This window comes from Rhinoraja longicauda, chromosome 13, assembly GCF_053455715.1.
Source record: "Rhinoraja longicauda isolate Sanriku21f chromosome 13, sRhiLon1.1, whole genome shotgun sequence".
Taxonomy (NCBI): domain Eukaryota; kingdom Metazoa; phylum Chordata; class Chondrichthyes; order Rajiformes; family Arhynchobatidae; genus Rhinoraja; species Rhinoraja longicauda.
In genome coordinates this window covers 29,995,228-30,016,001 of record NC_135965.1, presented here as the reverse complement: position 1 = coordinate 30,016,001, position 20,774 = coordinate 29,995,228, and the positions used below count along the sequence as shown (strand labels likewise).

Below are 20,774 nucleotides of genomic sequence, written 5' to 3'. Positions count from 1 at the left end.
CCATTTGTTAACTGCTGCTCTGGTATTCGAATTGTCATCGCCATTTATTTATTTTCAATGCACAACTCAACTATTGTGATTTATGAAGGTATAACTGACGATGTACTTTCCACCTATAATAAAAAATGAGTAAAAGAAACCAAAAATTTTTAGAGTCACTCGTTCGTTTAACAAAAGATCATAAGTGAAGGGAACAGAATTAGGCCATTCAGCCCATCATGTCTACTCCGCCATTCAACCATGGCTGATCTATCTCTGTGCCTTCTCCCCATAACCTCTGATGCCTGTACTAATCAAGAATCTATCCATCAAAAAGAAAGATAAATAATGATACTGAAGCATTCAAGTAAATTTTGGAGCCACAAAAGAAATCAGACTTCTAATTGCTTGGCAATTGTTGTCTTTTGAAGTTTCAGATTTCACAGCATGCTCCAATTCAAAGCTATCAAAAAACACCAGGCCTCTCCACCCTCTGTGAATAACACTTTTTAATTTAATCTCTAATCAATCTAATAATTATCATAAATGTGGAATCTCTGGTATTTGATTCTAAATGCTAAGGGTAATAGTTGTTCCCATGTTAATGGTATTAATATTCAAAAGACCCAATGTTACTTCACAGGAGCTTTTTCAGAAGACCCTCAGGCCACGTCATGATTCCCATGCATCAGTTATATTTCCTTATCATCACATTTGGAGTTTGTGTCCTGCTATATGCAAGTTGGTATATGGACACACAACGCAAAGTTTGTAACGTCATGTTAAGAATGTCACAAGTGGAAGATGAAGCCACCACAGACGATCCTCGTCCACTCGTGAATCCTGGGATTATGTTTGTGGAAACGTCGGACAATGTGGAGTTGAAGCCATTGGTAGCTTGCTCAGTGGAGTCCACTGCTCGTCAAAACCCAGATAAACCAATCTATTTCTTCATGAAGGGATTCAGTGGCAACTTGAGCCAGTATCCAGAGCCTAATTACAGACTCATCCCGTTGCTCTCCTCAGTGAAGAATGTTTTCCTTCTACCTTTAAACGCTGCCGAACTGTTTGATGATACTTCGTTGAAATTCTGGTATCAAAAGGTAACCAATAAGAAGAAAGTGTGATGTGTTACATTTTGGGTGGTCAAACCAGAGTAGGACTTTGACAGTGAATTTTAGGCCCCTGGGGAAGGCTGTAGAATAGCGGGAGCTAGGAGTACAAGTACATAATTCACAGAAAGTAACATCATATGTGGACAGGGTGGTGAAGAAGGCTTTAGACATAAAGATAGACACAAAATGCTGTAGTAACTCAGTGGGTCAGGCAGCATCTCTGGAGAAAAGGAATAGGTGCCATTTTGGGTCGAGACCGTTCTTCAGACTGAGAGTCGGGGAGAGAGTAACTAGAGGGATGAAAAAGTTCAAAACAAATTTGAGGTGGCACCAATGACCAAGCAAAAGTGGAGTCAATAGACAATAGACAATAGGTGCAGGAGTAAGCCATTCGGCCCTACGAACCAGCACCGCCATTCAATGTGATCATGGCTGATCATTCTCAATCAGTACCCGGTTCCTGCCTTCTCCCCATACCCCCTGACTCCGCTATCCTTAAGAGCTCTATCTAGCTCTCTCTTGAATGCATTCAGAGAATTGGCCTCCACTGCCTTCTGAGGCAGAGAATTCCACAGATTCACAACTCTCTGACTGAAAAAGTTTTTCCTCATCTCTGTTCTAAATGGCCTACCCCTTATTCTTAAACTGTGTCCTTGTTCTGGACTCCCCCAACATTGGGAACACGTTTCCTGCCTCTAACGTGTCCAACCCCTTAATAATCTTATACGTTTCGATAAGATCCCCTCTCATCCTTCTAAATTCCAGTGTACAGAAGCCTAGTCGCTCCAGTCTTTCAAAATATGACAGTCCCGCCATTCCGGGAATTATCCTAGTAAACCTACACTGCACGCCCTCAATAGCAAGAATACCCTTCCTCAAATTTGGAGACCAAAACTGCAAACAGTACTCCAGGTGCGGTCTCACCAGGGCCCGGTACAACTGCAGAAGGACCTCTTTGCTCCTATACTCAACTCCTCTTGTTATGAAGGCCAACATTCCATTGGCTTTCTTCAATACCTGCTGTACCTGCATGCTTCCTTTCAGTGACTGATGTACTAGGACACCCAGATCTCGTTGTACGTCCCCTTTTCCTAACAAGACACCATTCAGATAATACTCTGCCTTCCTATTCTTACCACCAAAGTGGATAACCTCTCACTTATCCACATTAAACTGCATCTGCCATGCATCCGCCCACTCACACAACCTGTCCAAGTCACTCTGCAATCTCATAGCATCTTCCTCACAGTTTACACTGCCACCCAGCATTGTATCTTTTGCAAATTTGCTAATGGTATTTTTAATCCCTTCATCCAAGTCAGTGATGTATATTGTAAATAGCTGCGATCCCAGCACCGAGCCTTGCGGTACCGCACTAGTCACTGCCTGCCATTCTGAAAGGGACCCATTTATCTCCACTCTTTGCTTTCTGTCTGTCAATCAATTTTCTATCCATGTCAGTACCCTACCTCCAATACCATGTGCTCTAATTTTGCTCACCAATCTCCTATGTGGGACCTTGTCGAAGGCTTTCTGAAAGTCGAGGTACACCACATCCACCGGCTCCCCCCTGTGAATTTTTCTAGTTACATCTTCAAAAAATTCCAGTAGATTAGTCAATTCCAGTAGATTTAACCTTCGTAAATCCATGCTGACTCGGAACGATCCTGTTACTGCTATCCAAATGCTCCGTAATTTCGTCTTTTATAATTGACTCCAGCATCTTCCCCACCACTGATGTCAGACTAACTGGTCTATAATTTCCCGTTTTCTCTCTCCCTCCTTTCTTAAAAAGTGGTATAACATTAGCTACCTTCCAATCCACAGGAACTGACCCTGAATCTTTAGAACTTTGGAAAATGATCACCAATGCGTCCACAATTTCTAGAGCCACCTCTTTGGTAATGACTGGACATACTGGCCCACATCAGTGAAATCATTAAGTATAGGATGTTGATGATGGTGCAGTTGCACAAAAAGTTGGTGAGGCTCCACCTGGAGTTTTGTGTTTTGTTTTGATCACCCAGGAAAGATTCCATTAAGATTGATTGAGTGAAGAAAAGCTTTACCATGATATTAAGCAGGACTAAATTATAGGAAGAGATTGAACAGGCTAGGAATTTGTTCTTGAAGACTGAGGGGTTCATCTTATAGATGTGTCTAATGTCGTTAAGGACATGGATCAGGTGAACAGGATCATGAGGCCTGATTTTCCACACAGTGAATGGTCTGTTTATGGAATGAGCTGGGGGAAGTGCTTGAGGCAGCTACTGTGGCAGCACTTAAAAGACATTTGGACATGTACATGATAGGAAGGGTGTGCTTTGACTATTTTCTTCCTGGGAGTAAGTTGACTCAGTCTATCTGAAATTTGAGTCCAAGTCCGGTCTCCCTGAAGGAGGAAGAATGAACGCACTAAATGGAGTGCAGTAAAGTTGCACCAGGTTGATTCCTTGCATGGCAGGTTTGTTGGATAACAGAGATTGAGCCTCTTGGGCCAGTGCTCACCTAAGATTAGACAACACAAGTTATCACCTTGAAATGTCCAATATTTGTAAGGTGCTTGACAGGGTAAATACTGAGATGGTGTATCCCTTGACTATGTATCCATATTAAGGGGATGACTATCTCCAAATAGGACTTTGGCCATTCAGAGTAATTGAGGAGGAACTTCTCTCAGTCACTGGGTGGTGTGGTGAATCTTTGGGATTTTCTGCCAAATAAGTCAGTGTGTGGCGTGTCGATAGAGGCCCTAAATAAAGGCAAGGAGCCAGGTATTTCCAGGACGTTATGTTTTTATTATACCTCGGTTATCAGAGGGGTCGAGTCTGCCGGAATGGCTTCACGCCCAAAACCTTGTCCTTATATACATGGTACCGGACCGCCTCCCTGGACTGGTCCATTCCCGTGCCGAGGGGTCGGTAGTAGTATGGCCTGACCCTTGGGAGCCGCCACATGACCCCCCCAGAACCGGAGGCACGAAACGCACTGGTGGTCACACAACCCGACCGGACCGCGTACGGTAATCGGTCGACAGAGGGGCCGGCGGAGGCACAGTTGGAGGGACAGGTGGTGGGTCCCGGAAGGGTGGGCGACCTCGTGGCCGAGGCTGGGCAACCCGCACCGGTTGGTCGATGTCTAAGTGGGCCGGCTTCAGGCGGTCAATTGACACGGCCTCCGGCCGGCCCCCCATGTCCAAGACAAAGGTTGTCTGTCCGTGCTCCAGCACCCGGTACGGGCTCTCATACGGCCTCTGGAGTGGCGTCCGGTGGGCGTCACGGCGCAGTAACACAAAGGCGCGGTCCCGGAGGGCCGATGGCACGTAAGGGCAGAATGTCCCATGGCAGGACGTCGGCACGGGTGCGAGCTTGCCAACTCGCTCTCGGAGGCGCTGTAGGGTGGATGAGGGCGGTTCCTCTCGCCCCGGCAACGAGGGCACGAACTCCCCGGGCACCGTGAGCGGGGACCCGTATACGAGCTCCGCTGAGGATGAAGCCAGGTCTTCCTTGGGCGCAGTCCGGATGCCCAGCAATACCCATGGTAGCTCGTCCATCGAGTCGGGGCCGGAGAGTCGCGCCTTCAGCGCTGTCTTCAGCTGCCGATGGAACCTCTTCACCAGGCCGTTTGCCTGCGGGTGATACGCCGTGGTGTGGTGCAGCCGCACGCCCAACAGATGGGTCATGGCCGACCACAGCTCGGAGGTGAACTGTGGCCCCCGGTCCGATGAGATGACCACCGGCACCCCAAAGCGAGCAATCCAGTGCGCGGCCAACGCATGAGCGCATGTGGCTGTAGATGTATCGGCCAGTGGTATGTCCTCCGGCCACCGCGTGAAGCGGTCCACCACCGTGAGGAGGTGGGTGATGCCCCGGGACGGCGGGAGCGGGCCCACAATGTCCACGTGCAGGTGGTCGAAACGTCGGCAGGGTAGACCGATCCCTTGGAGTGGCGCACGGACGTGGCGTTGAATTTTTTCCGTCTGGCACGGAATGCAGGTGCGGGCCCAGTGGCCAACCTGCTTGTGCAGACCATGCCACATGAACCGCGCAGCTACCAGTGCGGTCGTCGCCCGGATGGATGGGTGAGACAACCCGTGGACCACCCGGGCTCGCGTTTGGTTTTACCAAGCGGAGGCCCAGTTCCAGCTGCAAGGCATCACATCCGATGACACCCGTTTCTTCCACCTGGTGGGAGCCCTTGACCAGGACACGGCCGAAGAGGTAACGGAGTTCCTCCAGGGCCCCCCAGGTGACCAATGTGGCGCGTCGATAGAGGCCCGAAATAAAGGCAAGGAGCCAGGTATTTTGGGGACGTTATGTTTTATTATACCTAGATTATCAGACGGGTCGAGTCTGCCGGAATGGCTTCGCGCCCAAAACCTTGTCCTTATATACATGGTACATATATACTGGACTGGACCATTCCCGTGCCGAGGGGTCGGTAGTAGTATGGCCCGACCAATGGGAGCCGCCACAAGTGAATGTTTAATAGTTGGACATCTATAAAGCGTGAATTGATAGATTTTAAAATATTTGCTGCTGCAATATCCGATGTTTAATTTAGGTATTAATGACCACGGTTTTGGCTGGATTTTAAGGAAGTTATGTTTTTAAGGAAGTTATCAGTTGTAGTGGTTTTGATTTATAAGGAGAGGCTGGATAGGCGGTATATTGCTTCATTTGTGTATAGGAGGCTGAGGAATGCCATTCCCTCAATAGCAATAATGTCCTTCTTCAAATCAGGAGACCAGAATTGCACACAATACTTCAGATGTAGTCTCACCAGGGCCCTGTATAACAGCAATTGGACCTCCTTGCTCCTAAACTCAAATCCTCTTGCAATGAAGGCTAACGTGCCATTAGCTTTCTTCACTGCCTGCTGTACCTACATGCTTACTTTCAGTGACTGTTGTACAAGCATACCCTCGTCTCGTTGCACCTCCCCTTTTCCTAGTTCCGTTAGCCCTAAGAGCTATATCTAATTCTCTCTTGAAAACATTAGACGGGCATCAGACATGAGATGTGGCAAGAATAGACCATTCAGCCCCTCCTCCTCACCAGGATCATGCCTGACAATTTACTCCAGTCATACTTTACTGCAGAACGATGAGGACCCAAAGATGTATCAATCTATCACACAAAGGAGTGTAATAAGTTGATGAGATGGAACCTCATTGTTAGTGTGAAATAATGCAGCTGTTAAGTGGCAGTGGAACTAATTTGTCGGTGCGGATATTGTCAAGTCTGAGTAATATTGTATATTCTGATGTACTGGGACATGCCCAGCAACGCAGACTATACAGATAAAGGAAAAATGTGTCAGAGGATCTGCAGATGCTGGTTTAAACCAAAGATAAACACAAAAAGAGGAAGAAGCTTGGACTTTATTGCCTTCCAACACAGTGAGGAATGTGGGGAATTCACTATGGTGGATGTTTATGTTAACTTTTATGTAGCTGTGTGTCTTGTTGCTTTTTTTTAGTATGGCTGTATGGTAATTCAAGTTTCACTGTAGCTTAATTGGTACAGGTGACAATAAACGGACCTTTGAACATTTGAAAAGCTGGAGTAACAAAGGTTTTGCATGTATGGCTGGTCCAGCAGTCTGAAGAAGGGTCTTGACCCGAAACATCACCCATCCTTCCTTCCAGAGATGCTGCCTGTCCCGCTGAGTTACTCCAGATTTTGTGTCTATCTTCAAATAAAGGAAAAGGAAGATAGGGATGGATGGCAACAATGGCCAGTCCTGGTTACTACAGTCCAATGAGTATTACATCAGTGGTAATCTAGATATTGGAAAAAAAAAGAATGAACATCATTTATCATTTGGAAAGTTAGGAATTGATTGGGCGTAAGCAGCATATGTGAAAAATTCTTGCACTAATTTGACAGGATTTTATTGAAGAGGGGGCTAAGTAAATGATGGGGCATTGAAATAGATGATGTCTGCATTGCTTTTAGTAAGGCTTTGACAAAGTTGTGCATGGTCAGCTGGTCCAAAAGGTTTAAGCCGTGGGATCTAGGGAAGCTGGCTAATTGGATCCAAAATTGGCTTAGTAATGGAAGACAGAAGGTGGCCCATGGTGTTCCATAAGACTCATTGCTGCTTATGTTCAATTTTATTTAATGTTTATAATATATATTAATGACCACTACGTTAGCTGGTTTGGAGTATTTTAGTCAAAACGATAACTGCAAATGCAGCAAAAAAAGATTTTTGAAGAAGTTACTAGAAGTTTTGAATTCAAAGGAGAGGCTGAATAGGCTGTGTCTTTCTTCACTTGTGTATTGGAGGCCAAGGCGTGACTTTATAGAAGTTTATTAAATCTCAAGATACAAAGATAAGGTAATTAACCAGGGAAGGGCAGTCTAAAACTATCGGCATAGGTTTCAGCTGAGAGGGGGAAGGTTTAAAAGGGACCCGAGGGGCAAACTATTCATACAGGGGACGATGCATCACTGGAGTAAATGGGATTGATTTTCACCCTGAGACTAGTTGCTATCTGGAATGTAAGCGTGATGGAGGCAGGTACTTTCACAATATTTACAAAGCATCTTGGTAAGCACATAAATCACCACGGAATTATTGTAGATAAATGGGGCTAGTATCAATGAGTGCAGTGATCAGGTACATGTAACAGGCCGAATTAATTGCTTTTACCTTTATAACTGGATGACTCTTTTTTCATGAACAAAGATGTAGAGAGGAGAAAGTTGTTTCTCAAGGAGTGGACCTGCCAGATTAACATGAATTAAAGGATGGGTAGTGGGTTTATGGTGTGATTTATTGGAGCAGCAGTGTTTTGTAATGTGGGATTGTGTGGAACAGATAATTCACAAGCTCCCTTTGAACGGATTGTAGTGTCTTTAAGTAGGAAGGAATTGCAGATGCTGGTTTAAACTGAAGATAGACACCAAATCCTGGAGTAACTCAGCAGGGCAGACAGCATCTCTGGAGAGAAGGAATGGGTGACGTTTCATTCGAGACCCTTTTCAGACTGGTGCTTTTGTGCCTTGACTACAGCCACTGGAAGGTGACCTCCATGGTGAATGAGCTGTGGCTTCAGGAAGAGACACAAAGACTGGGAAAGAGGATGATTAGAAAGACTTGAAATTAAGATAATGTTTCTTTCTCTGTTTTATCACAGGTGGATCCAAAAAAGGAGAAGTATTGGCTCCATGTGTTTGCTGACGGCTGCAGATTGGCACTGCTGTGGAAGTACGGGGGCATCTACCTGGACACTGACATTATATCAATGAAGCCGTTGCCCTTTGGCAACTTTACATGTCCACAGAGCTCAGATATAATCAGTAACGGGGCAATGGGTTTCCATCACAGGCACCACCCTTTTCTAAGGAATTGCATGGAAGATTTTGTGGCCAAATACATTGGAGATGTTTGGGGTCAGCAAGGTCCTGGACTGATTACCCGTGTGCTGAAGAAATGGTGTCAGAAGAAGCACCTAGGTCCCTTCATTGGCAAAGAATGCAATGGCATCTCTTTATGGATTATAAATCGATTCTACCCCATCACATATCCATCTTGGAGGAAGTACTTTGCTCCCTGGAAAAATAAAAGCATGGAGCAGATCTTTTCAGCCACATATGGCGCACATGTTTGGAATTATATGAATTCCAATAACGCAGAGAAAATAGTTGCTGGAAGTGGATCATTAATTGAATGTTTATTCGAGTTATATTGTCCAACTACATACAGATATTTAATTCAATTCAAGAACAGTTCATTGATTTAGACCCTGATATTGTGGAATGTGTGGTAGAATTAAATTCACGGGTGTTCTAAAGTCATAGTATGAAGTGTGCATTAAACAATGAAACATTAAATGTTAAACTTTTTTATCTGACAGCTGCCTCTGATCTGGATACACTACAATTCCCTTGTGTAATTTGAATTAGAATCAAACACCAATTTCTGACCCCCACCCCGGTTTGTGTGATGTATCTCTGCACCTAGGGACGTTGGCATTGAACCTGCAGCAGCTGTTGTAGGCACCTCACTGTAGAGTAGGGTCTCAACCCGAAATGTCACCCACTCCTCTGCGGAGATGCTGCTTATCCCGCTGAGTTACTCTAGCATTTTTTGTCTATCTTCGGTGCAAACCAGCATCTGCATTTCCTTCCAACACAGATATATTCTGTCAGGTCTCTTTCTGAGGGGAGTGGGAGATGGGAAGCATAAAATGATTAAGTTATTTGAGTGGGTGGAAAAAGATGATAGAATTTTCATCAGCTTAACCCTGGGGACTGTGGGTCCCATCAAAGTGGTTCGGACACACACAGTGATAAAGCATGTGTGATGGTGCCAATCCTCAATCACTGATCTTTGTAACCCTGTCACAGCAAACTGGTGCAGTTGTGGGACTGTGGCATGTATAATTAGGCCAATCTATTCTATTTGTTCCTGAGCTTTAGTTGATAGAGACAAGGCCACGATAACTGTGTTGAGCAGGTGCTGGCAATTCTCATGTTAGGAATGCTGAGTACTTCCTCAATTCCACTGTAATTTTTGTCTGTAATCTCAATGCATTTCTCTTCGGTAAAGGCAATTTTCATGATCAATTTAAAAATATAAACTGAATGGTTTTCAGAGAAATTTGATGTTTCGCTTCATTTTTTTCCCTTATCAATACGTGATTAAAACTAGTTGTGTGCTTGAAGGGAAGGAAGAAAGTTTTGACTTTACATGGTATAGTTGGTTTACTCAATGCTAATACATCAGGGAAGGTGCCATATGGAAATACAAGATGTAATTGTCTTGTAGTGTATGCCTATATAACTAAAGATAAGAAGTCATATAGATGATGGTAATAAGGCATGTTATATCATGCACTAAATGTTGTGTCAGGTTGGTAATGGACCCCAGGAAAGAGAGTTTGTGGAGTGCCTCCAAGATGGATTCTTAGAACAGCTTGTACTGGAGCCTACCAGGGAGAAGGCAATTCTGGATTTAGTGTTGTGTAATGCACTTGATCTGATAAGGGGACTCGAGGTAAAAGAGCCATTAGGAGGCAGTGATCACAATATGATGTTTTACTCTGCAAATTGAGAGGGAGAAGGGAAAATCGGAAGTGTCAGTATTACAGTATAGCAAAGGTGATTACAGAGGCATGAGGCAGGAGCTGACCAGAATTGACTGTAAGGAGGCCCGAGCAGGGAAGACGGTGGAACAGCAATGGCAGGTACTCCTGGGAATAATGCAGAAGTTGCAGGATCAATTTATCCCAAAGAGGAGGATAGATTCTAAGGGGAGTAAGAGGCACCCGTGGCTGACAAAGGAAGTCAAGGACAGCATAAAAATAAAAGAGAAGAAGTACAACAAAGCAAATAAGAGTGGGAAGCCAGAGGATTGGGACTCTTTTAAAGAGCAACAGAAGATACCTAAAAAGGCAATACAGGGAGAAAAGATGAGGTACGAGGGTAAACTAGCCAATTATATAAAGGAGGATAGTAAAAGCTTTTTTAGGTATGTAAAGAGGAAAATTATAGTCAAGGCAAATGTGGGTCCCTTGAAGACAGAAGCAGGGGAATTTATTATGGGGAACAAGGAAATGGCAGACGAGTTGAACCGGTATTTTGGAACTGTCTTCACTAAGGAAGATACAAGCAATCTCCCAGATGTTCTAGTGGCAAGAGATCCTAGGGTAACGGAGGAACTGAAGGAAATCCACATTAGGCAGGAAATGGTGTTGGGTAGACTGATGGGACTGAAGGCTGATAAATCCCCAGGGCCTGATGGTTTGCATCCCAGGGCACTTAAGGAGGTGGCGCGGGAAATTGTGGACGCATTGGTAATCATTTTCCAATGTTCTATAGATTCAGGATCAGTTCCTGTGGATTGGAGGGTAGCTAATGTTGTCCCACTTTTTAAGAAAGGAGGGAGAAAGGAAACGGGAAATTATAGACCAGTTAGTCTTACATCGGTGGTGGGGAAGATGCTGGAGTCAATTATAAAAGACGAAATTGCGGAGCATTTGGATAGTAGTAACAGAATTGTTCCGAGTCAGCATGGATGTACGAAGGGGAAATCATGCTTGACTAATCTTCTGGAATTCTTTGAGGATGTAACTAGGAAAATTTACAGGGGAGAGCCGGTGGATGTGATGTACCTCGACTTTCAGAAAGCCTTCGACAAGGTTCTACATAGGAGATTAGTGGGCAAAATTAGAGCACATGGTATTGGAGGTAGGGTACTGGCATGGATAGAAAATTGGTTGACAGACAGAAAGCAAAGAGTGGGGATAAATGGGTCCCTTTCAGAATGGCAGGCAGTAACTAGTGGGGTACCACAAGGCTCGGTGCTGGGACCGCAGCTATTTACAATATACATTAATGACTTGGATGAAGGGATTAAAAGTACCATTAGCAAATTTGCAAATGATACAAAGCTGGGTGGTATTGTGAACTGTGAGGAAGATGCTATGAGGTTGCAGGGTGACTTGGACAGGTTGTGTGAGTGGGCAGATGCATGGCAGATGCAGTTTAATGTGGATAAGTGTGAGGTTATCCACTTTGGTGGTAGGAATAGGAAGGCAGAGTATTATCTGAATGGTGTCAAGTTAGGAAAAGGGGACGTACAATGAGATCTGGGTGTCCTAGTGCATCAGTCACTGAAAGGAAGCATGCAGGTACAGCAGGCAGTGAAGAAAGCCAATGGAATGTTGGCTTTCATAACAAGAGGAGCAAAGAGGTCCTCCTGCAGTTGTACAGGGCCCTCGTGAGACCTCACCTGGTGTACTGTGTGCAGGTTTGGTCTCCACATTTGAGGAAGGATATTCTTGCTATTGAGGGCGTGCAGCGTAGGTTTATTAGGTTAATTCCCGGAATGGCGGGACTGTCATATGTTGAAAGACTGGAGCGACTAGGCTTGTATACACTGGAATTTAGAAGGATGAGAGGGGATCTTATCGAAACGTATAAGATTATTAAGGGGTTGGACACGTTAGAGGCAGGAAACATGTTCCCAATGTTGGGGGAGTCCAGAACAAGGGGCCACAGTTTAAGAATAAGGGGTAGGCCATTTAGAACGGAGATGAGGAAAATCTTTTTCAGACAGAGAGTTGTGAATCTGTGGAATTCTCTGCCTCAGAAGGCAGTGGAGGCCAATTCTCTGAATGCATTCAAGAGAGAGCCAGATAGAGCTCTTAAGGATAGCGGAGTCAGGGGGTATGGGGAGAAGGCAGGAACGGTGTACTGATTGAGAATGATCAGCCATGATCAAATTGAATGGCGGTGCTGGCTCGAAGGGCAGAATGGCCTACTCCTGCACCTATTGTATATTGTCTATTGTCTATTGTGTCTAGATCCTTTATCTGCGCAATATGTACTGCACGATTGTATTCATGTACAGTTTATCTTTGACTGGATAGCATGCAAACAAATGGTTTTCATTGTACCTCATTAACATGTGACAATAATAAATGAATAAACTAAACTAAAGTACACATTGGTGGTTGAGACGTAGAATATAAACTATAATCACATACCATATTTTTTCATCTGCAATTTAAGAGTTGTGTCTGTTCAGGAGAATAAATTACAGCAAAGATCTCATTCCACTGGAGTGGATGCAGAGGAGATAATCAGGATGTTGCCAGGACTGGAAACTCGACCTTTGAGGAAAGATGAAGCTTCCACGGCTACCCTAAGAGGAGATCATTCCTCCATTTGCAAGTATCCCCACCCCTCGAAAGTGGGAGCCGACCTGAACACGGTGCTTCTTGTCAACTTGGCAAGTGTATTTGCATCATAATGAATATGTTCAATGTGGTTTGCATTGCATCCAAAGTGCAAAACATTGATGAAGCATGTTTCCATCTCATACACACCTGGTAGACACAAAATGCTGGAGTAACTCAGCAGGTAAGGCAGCATCTCAGGAGAGAAGGAATGGGTGATGTTTCGGGTCGAGACCCTTCTTCAGATTGATGTCAGGGGAAGGGGCGGGACAAAGGTAGGATGCAGTAGGAGACAGGAAGATAATGGGAGAACTGGGAAGGGGGAGGGGAAAGAGAGGGACAGAGGAACTATCGGAAGTTAGAGAAGTCAATGTTCATACCGCTGGGTTGTAAACTGCCCAGGCGAAATATGAGATGCTGTTCCTCCAATTTGCGCTGGCAAATTCTCACTATGACAATGGAGAAGGCCCATGACAGAAAGGTCAGACTGGGAGTGGCAGGGGGAGTTGAAGTGCTGAGTCACCGGAAGATCAGTTTGGTTAAGGTGGACTGAGCGAAGGTGTTGAGCAAAACAATCGCCGAGCCTGCGTTTGGTCTCGCCGATGTAGAGAAGTTGACATCTGGAACAGCGGATACAATAGATGAGGTTGGAGGAGGTGCAGGTGAACCTCTGCCTCACCTGGAAAGACTGTTTGGGTCCTTGGATGGAGACGAGGGGGGAGGTAAAGGTTGCAGGGGAAAGTACCTGGGGAGGGGGTGGTTTGGGTGGGAAGGGACGAGTAGATCAGTGAGTTACGGAGGGATGGGACGATGTGGCCAGTAGTGGGATCCCGTTGGAGGTGATGGAAATGTTGGAGGATAATTTATTGTATATGACGGCTGATGGGGTGGAAGGTGAGGACAAGGGGGACGCTATCTTTGTTACGAATGGGGTGAGGGGGAGCAAGAGCGGAGCTGTGGGATGTAGAGGAGACCCTAGTGAGAGCCTCATCTATAATGAAGAAAGGAACCCCCGTTTCCCAAAGAATGAGGACATCTCTGATGCCCAAAAGTGAAACACCTCATCCTGGGCGCAGACATGGCGTAGACGGAGGAATTGGGAGTAAGTGATAGAGTTTTTACAGGGAACAGGGTGGGAAGAAGTGTAGTCAAGATAGCTAAGGGAGTCAGGTTTGTAGTAGATGTCGGTCACTAGTCCGTCTCCTGTGATGGAGATGGTGAGATCTCGAAACAGTAGGGAGTATGGTCTAAGTGTATTTAAGAGCAGGACGGAAATTAGTGGTGAAATTTATGAAGTCAGTGAGTTCTGCATGGGTACAAGAGGTAACACCAATGCAGTCATCAATGTTGCGGAGATAGAGTTCGGGGATGGGGCCAGTGTACGCCTGGAACAGGGATTGTTCGACGTACCCTACAAAGACGCAGGCAAAGCAAGAGCCCATGCGAGTGCCCATAGCTACGCCTCGGATTTGGAGGAAGTGGGAGGAGTCAAAGGAGAAGTTGTTGAGGCAGAACCAGCCAATCTCCATCTACCAATACTCTCCTCCGCCTAGCAGAACAAGCGAATTCTCATACACACCTGGAATCAGTCAGGAGCAAATAATTCATCTTCAGCAGAGCAGAAGCATAATACTGATGATTTTTTCTGTAATAATAGACTGCATAATTTCCCTCATAGGTGAAATAAATTGACAGTGTTAAGTGGAGAGGATGGAAATTTTGCATTATTTCAGTCAACACCAAAGATAATAGAGGAGCAAGATAGACCACTCGACCCTAAAAACCGCAGTATGTCATCGCACCATTTTGGTAGACAGAAACTTTCAGAAACATTTAAGGGCCTGTCCCACTTCGGTGATTTTTAAGGCGACTGCCGGTGACTAGGCTGTCGTCGCACGGTCACCGGTGTGTCGCGAGGTGTCGTGGGCATGGTCGTGAGTATTGTCCAATGAGTCGTAGCTTGATTGATTAGTAGGACTAGATGTTACAATCCCTAAGGTTTGCACTACAATTGATTGGTGTTGTTCTTGGGGGTGACCACTAGGTGATGTTGCTACCATTCAGACACATCTTCAGTTGTGTACCTCAACGTCACTGGGTGTTTTGGCCTTTTATCACAAGACACCCTCAGTCGAGGCAGGCCCACCGCAGGGTGATCAGACCTGGGTGTTTGTCTTATGGTTAGCCTCTAGATGGTCACGTGGCAGCCCAGACAGCATCTTTTCTTTTCAGCCACAGCCAGTGACTGTTCCGTTCGGCGGCATTTGCAAGTTCTTTGATTGCCCTCCTTTGGGCCTGCCCTCTGACTCCTACTTCCCTCAGGAGCCTTGCAGTGGAACTGGCTACAAAGCCCCTGCACCCCACCTCCACTGGACGCACCTCCACTGAACTGGCTACAAAGCCCCTGCACCCCACCTCCACTGGACGCACCTCCACTGAACTGGCTACAAAGCCCCTGCACCCCACCTCCACTGGACGCACTCTTACACTCCAACCTCGCTCCTCTGCCTCTACTGCAAGGTTGGATTATCTCAGCCTTTTCCTTTCATATGCCTCGTCCACAGCCTCCTCCCAGGGCACCGTCAGCTCAATGATGTAAACACGCCGACAGGAGTTGGACCAGAGGACGAGGTCTGGTCGCAGGTTGGTAGCTGCGATTTAAACTGGGAAGGAAAGCCTCTGTTCACTCATCTCTGGGCGTGCAACCATCTACGGGTGGTCAACCATCTCCGTGTGGTCACTCACTCCGTGTTGTCACTCACTCCGTGTGGTCACTCCACAGATATATACATATATGACAGTCCCGCCATATATACATATATATACCAGAGCATCAAATATAATACATTAAGCTTTCAGTACACAGATCATTACACAGATCATTAACACAAAATATTCATTTTGTTCCATATCTTCCTCTCAAGAAGACTTGCTGTGGAAATCAAACGTAGTGTAGGCTCTAAATGCTCCACCACCATGATTTGGCTGGCACTGCTGGGCTGGCACTGCTGGGCTCCCACTGCTGGGCTGGCACTGCTGGGCTTCACTGCTGGGCTGGCAGTGTCGGGTCGGGTCTCCCGTGAGTGTCGGGTCTCCCGGTCCCCACCGGTCACCGCACACCTCCGTGGGTGTCGGGTCTCCCGGTATCTCTCCCCCGTGAAGCAGTCGCAGGCTTCCAATCTCGGGCCTGCACAGGTGCTGGGGCGCGACGTGGGCCTACAAGCACCTCCCCCAGCAGCTTGCAGCGTCATGTCGGACACTCGCGCCGACTACTGAGCAGGTAAACATACCTACATAAAACTGGCCATGTCGGGTTGCACTCCTAGCGTCCCGTACCGAGCTGGAAACTTTTTTCTTTAATGTCGTTTCCCTTTTTTTTTTTAAACCTTTTCTGCTTGGGTTTTTCTTCACCTTTCTAGTCTAATCACTAAACCGCTGCCACCATGTTGTCCTTCGTGGTCCGGTAACTGTTGTACTTTTGGTGACTCTGGACGGACCACGAGTACACGTGTTTAAAATGTTATCATGGTGCAGCTTAACTCCAGGCTGTTTATTCCAAGGTCGCCTGGATCCAGAGTGGCCACCTAATCACATCATTACCTTATATACACATTACTACACAGGCAAACAAAGTAGTCCTTGTGTTACAATAAAGTAGTCCCTACAATATCACAAGATGAACAAATATGTCTGAAGATTTCAGGAAGCTGCAGGACTAACAAGGTTGTCTTCGTCGGGGATTTTAACTTTCTCAAATTGACATGGATTGTCACAGTGCAAAAGGTTTAGAGGGGGCAGAATTTGTCAAATGTATTCAGGAAAGTTTCCTCAGACAATAAGCAGAGGGCCCTACATGGGAGAGGGCAACATTTGATCTGGAGTTAGGAAATTGGGAGGGGCAAGCGGATGAAGTGTTCGCGCATGAGCCATTTGGGACCAGCGACTACTGTTCTATTAGGTTTAAGATGGTTATGGAGAGGAAAAGGGCTGGCCCAAGAGTTACATTCTAAATTGGCAAGGCAAACTTTAAAGCTGTAAGATAGGAACTCACTTAACTTGATTGGAGCAGGTCGTTTGACGGAAAAAGAATGTCTGGAAAGTGGGATGTTTTTAAAAGTATGCTGACAGGAGTTCAGGGCCTGCAAGTTCTCGCTGAAGAAAGGGCAAAGTAGGTGGGCTAAGGAAGCTTGAATGAGGAGAGAAATTGAGGCCTTAGTCAAGAATAAGAAGGAAGCAAGGGGCAGGTTTAGGTAGCTGGGATCAAATGTATCTCATGCTTGACTAATCTTCTGGAATTTTTTGAGGGTGTGACAAGTAAAATGGATGAAGGGGAGCCAGTGGATGCAGTGTATCTAGACTTTCAGAAAGTCTTTGATAAGGTCCTGCCTGGGAGATTGGTGATTAAAATTAGAGCACATGGTATTGGGTGTAGTGTGTTGACATGGATAGAAAATTGGTTGGCAGACAGGAAGCAAAGAGTAGGTGTAAACGGATCCTTTTCAGAATGGCAGGCAGTGGCAAATGGAGTGCCACAAGGCTCGGTGTTGGGGCTGCAACTGTTTACCATATATATTAATGATTTGGAAGAGGGAATTAGAGGCAACATTAGCAAGTTTGCGGATGACACAAAGCAGGGTGACAGTGTAAACTGTGAAGAGGATGTTAGGAGGTTGCAGGGTGACCTGGACAAGTTGAGTGAGTGGGCAGATGCGTGACAGATGCAGTATAATATAGATAAATGTGAGGTTATCCACTTTGGCGGCAAAAACAAGGAGGCAGAATATTATCTCAATGGTGTTAGGTTAGGTAAGGGGAAGGTGCAGCGAGACCTGGGGGTCCTTGTACACCAGGCACGGAAAGTTGGCGTGCGGGTACAGCAGGTAGTGAAGAAAGCTAATGGAATGTTGGCCTTGATAACAAGAGGATTTCAGTATAGGAGTAAAGAGGTTCTTCTGCAGTTGTATAGGGCCCTGGTAAGACCATATCTGGAGTATTGTGTACAGTTTTGGTCTCCTAATTTGAGGAAGGACATCCTTGTAATTGAGGCAGTGCAGCGTAGGTTCACGAGATTGATCCCTGGGATGGCGGGACTGTCATATGAGGAAAGATTGAAAAGACTAGGCTTGTATTCACTGGAGTTTAGACGGATGAGAGGGGACCTTATAGAAACATATAAAATTATAAAAGGACTGGACAAGCTAGATGCAGGAAAAATGTTCCCAATGTTGGGCGAGTCCAGAACCAGGGGCCACAGTCTTAGAATAACGGGGAGGCCATTTAAAACTGAGGTGAGAAGAAACTTTTTCACCCAGAGAGTTGTGAATTTGTGGAATTCTCTGCCAAAGAGAGCAGTGGAGGCCAAATCACTGGATGGATTTAAGACAGAGTTAGATAGAGCTCGAGTGGTCAGTGGAATCAAGGGATATGGGGAGAAGGCAGGCACGTGTTATTGATTGTGGACGATCAGCCATGATCAGAATGAATGGAGGTGCTGGCTCGAAGGGCCGAATGGCCTCCTCCTGCACCTATTTTCTATGTTTTTATGTTTCTATATCTCCAGAGGTGTTTCAGGAACCGAGGAGCACGCTAAAAAAAGGAAATGAGGAGGGCAGGAGATAATATGAGAAGGGAACAGGAGATAATATTAAAGATAATCCAAACAGCTTTTATGAGTACATTAAGGGAAAAAGCGTGACCAGAGTGAGAACCGGGGCCCTCAGGAATCAAAGCAGTCAACTCTGTGTGAGACACAGGAGGTGAGCAAGATCAGCAATGAATATTTCTCCCATGTGGCACATTGCTGTTTGTCATCCATGTCAGTGATTTGGATGAGGACATACAAGGCGTGATTAGTAAGTTTGTAGATGTTAAAGATAAAGAGATTGGTATTGTAGATAATGAGGATGGTTGTCGAAAATTGCAGCAGAATCTCGACCGGTTGGGCAGGTTGGTGAGGAATGGTTTAGCAGGATATGGGCCAAAAGCAGGCAGGTGGGACTAGTAAAGATGGTGCAGGTTGATTAACGTGGTCACGTTGGGCTGACGGGCCTGTTTCCACGCTTTTTTCCACATTCTTTCCAGTTATATTTTCCAACTACATACAGGAATTTAATTCAATTGAATAATAATTAAGTGATTTAGGCCTTTATATTATGCAATGAGTGAAAGAATTCAACCAACAGACTTTTTAAAGGTCACAATGTAAAATATGTGTAAAACACATTTGAGGACTATTAAAATTTGTGAAACATTCACTGTTGTACTTATTTTTTCTGACAAATTCTTCTGATCTGGATACACTCCAATTTGCATGTCCAATTTAAATTAGAATCAAACACCAATTGACACAATATGTCTCTTCCTGCCACATTCCATTTCTCTCACAAACACACTCCATTTCTCTCACTAAAACACTCCATCTCTCTCACTGACACAACTTTTCTCACTCACTAGCACACTCTCTCTCACTCTCTCTCTCTCTCTCTCTCTCTCTCTCTCTCTCTCTCTCTCTCTCTCTCTCTCTCTCTTTTTTTTTTTTTTTTTTTTTTTTCATTTTCAAAGACTTTATTCAGCACATTCACATGATACATCACATCAAAACCACATTCAAGGGTTACAAGTCATCAAATAGTCATTATAATACAATGTTGCCTTCATTATTTACAATGCTCTCAACCCCCCGCGGTGACCAGCGCCCACGGAAGGCCTCCATAGTCCCCGTGGTCTCCGCGTGTTCCCTCTCTAGGGTCACGCGCGCACGGACGTAGGCCCGGAAAAGGGGAAGGCAGCCGACTCTGGCAAGACCATCGACCGCCCGCTGCCTGGACCCGCGAATGGCCAACTTGGCCAGGCCCAAGAGCAAACCGACAGGGAGGTCCCACCCCCCCGAAAGACCCTCCCCACCCCCTGCCTTGTGTCCAAACACTAGAATCGTAGGACTAAAGTGTAACCAGAACTTGAGGAACAACCCCTTCAGATATTGGTACAGGGGCAGTAACCTCTCACATTCCATATAGACGTGGAACACGGTCTCTTCGTCACCGCAGAAAATACAGGCGGTCGGCGAGCCCGTGAACCGGCTCAACAGTTTATTACACACCACCGCTCTGTGCAACACTCTCCACCCCAGGTCCCCGATGTAAAGGGGAACAACTCCCTTATAGAGAGCCCCCCACTGAGGACCGTCCCCGTCTTCAGGTGGTAACACAGACCGCCAAGATGTATCAGGGCGGTGTACGAAAACAAGGAGGTGTAGAATGTGCAGGAGCATTCTGTACAGTGTGCGTCTCTTCGCATCACGAAACAGCACGCTGGGCATCTCGGAAAGGCGGCTCAAGTTGTGCGGAGCCGGCGCCCGGGAGAGATCCCGGAGCCTAGGCCCGATGAGCAAATCTGACGGAGCGGGGGTAAGCTCAGTCAGAACTACTCTAGGCACACGCCTCTCCTCGACACCCGCCATGACAGGGTGAGGACCAGCTGCTCCCGCAGCCACAACGTCCCCCTCCCTTTGTGGAGCAACACGTCGGCTGAAAACAACCAAATTCCTCACTCTAAGCACGTCCCGATAGAAACTAGGCAGACCCCGTAAGGCGGGTCGACTGATGCCCGCCACCGGCAGCCGCGAAACCCCCCGTAGGCAACAACCCCGACGAAAAAAATACGTGGCCAGAGCGTGCCACCTGGGGGGGTTCTCCGTGTACATGTACCTCCGCAGAGTCCTGAGACGGAGAGCCGCCACCTGGGTACGCACGCATACCAAGGACTGGCCGCCCTCCTCCAACGGGAGACTCAGGACTGCTGCGGTAACCCAATGCTTCCTATTTCCCCAGAAGAAGTCCACCAGCTTCTTCTGTAAAGTAGTTGCAAAGATGGAGGGCGGGACAAGAGTAGCCAGCCGGTACCACAACATGGAGGCCACCAGCTGGTTTATGACCAGCACCCTCCCCTGAAAGGAAAGGACTCCAAGCAGGCCTGACCAGCGTCCC

The 20,774-nt window shown here is 46.3% G+C and overlaps 1 protein-coding gene across 1 annotated transcript; it reads left to right on the top strand.

Moving 5' to 3' along the window:
• Positions 1-653: 653 nt before the first annotated feature.
• On the top strand, positions 654-8,847 carry LOC144599203 (alpha-1,4-N-acetylglucosaminyltransferase-like). Its single transcript, XM_078409951.1, has 2 exons — positions 654-1,082; positions 8,242-8,847. The coding sequence occupies exons 1-2, from the start codon at positions 654-656 to the stop codon at positions 8,845-8,847; spliced, it is 1,035 nt and encodes a 344-aa protein (XP_078266077.1).
• Positions 8,848-20,774: the final 11,927 nt, after the last annotated feature.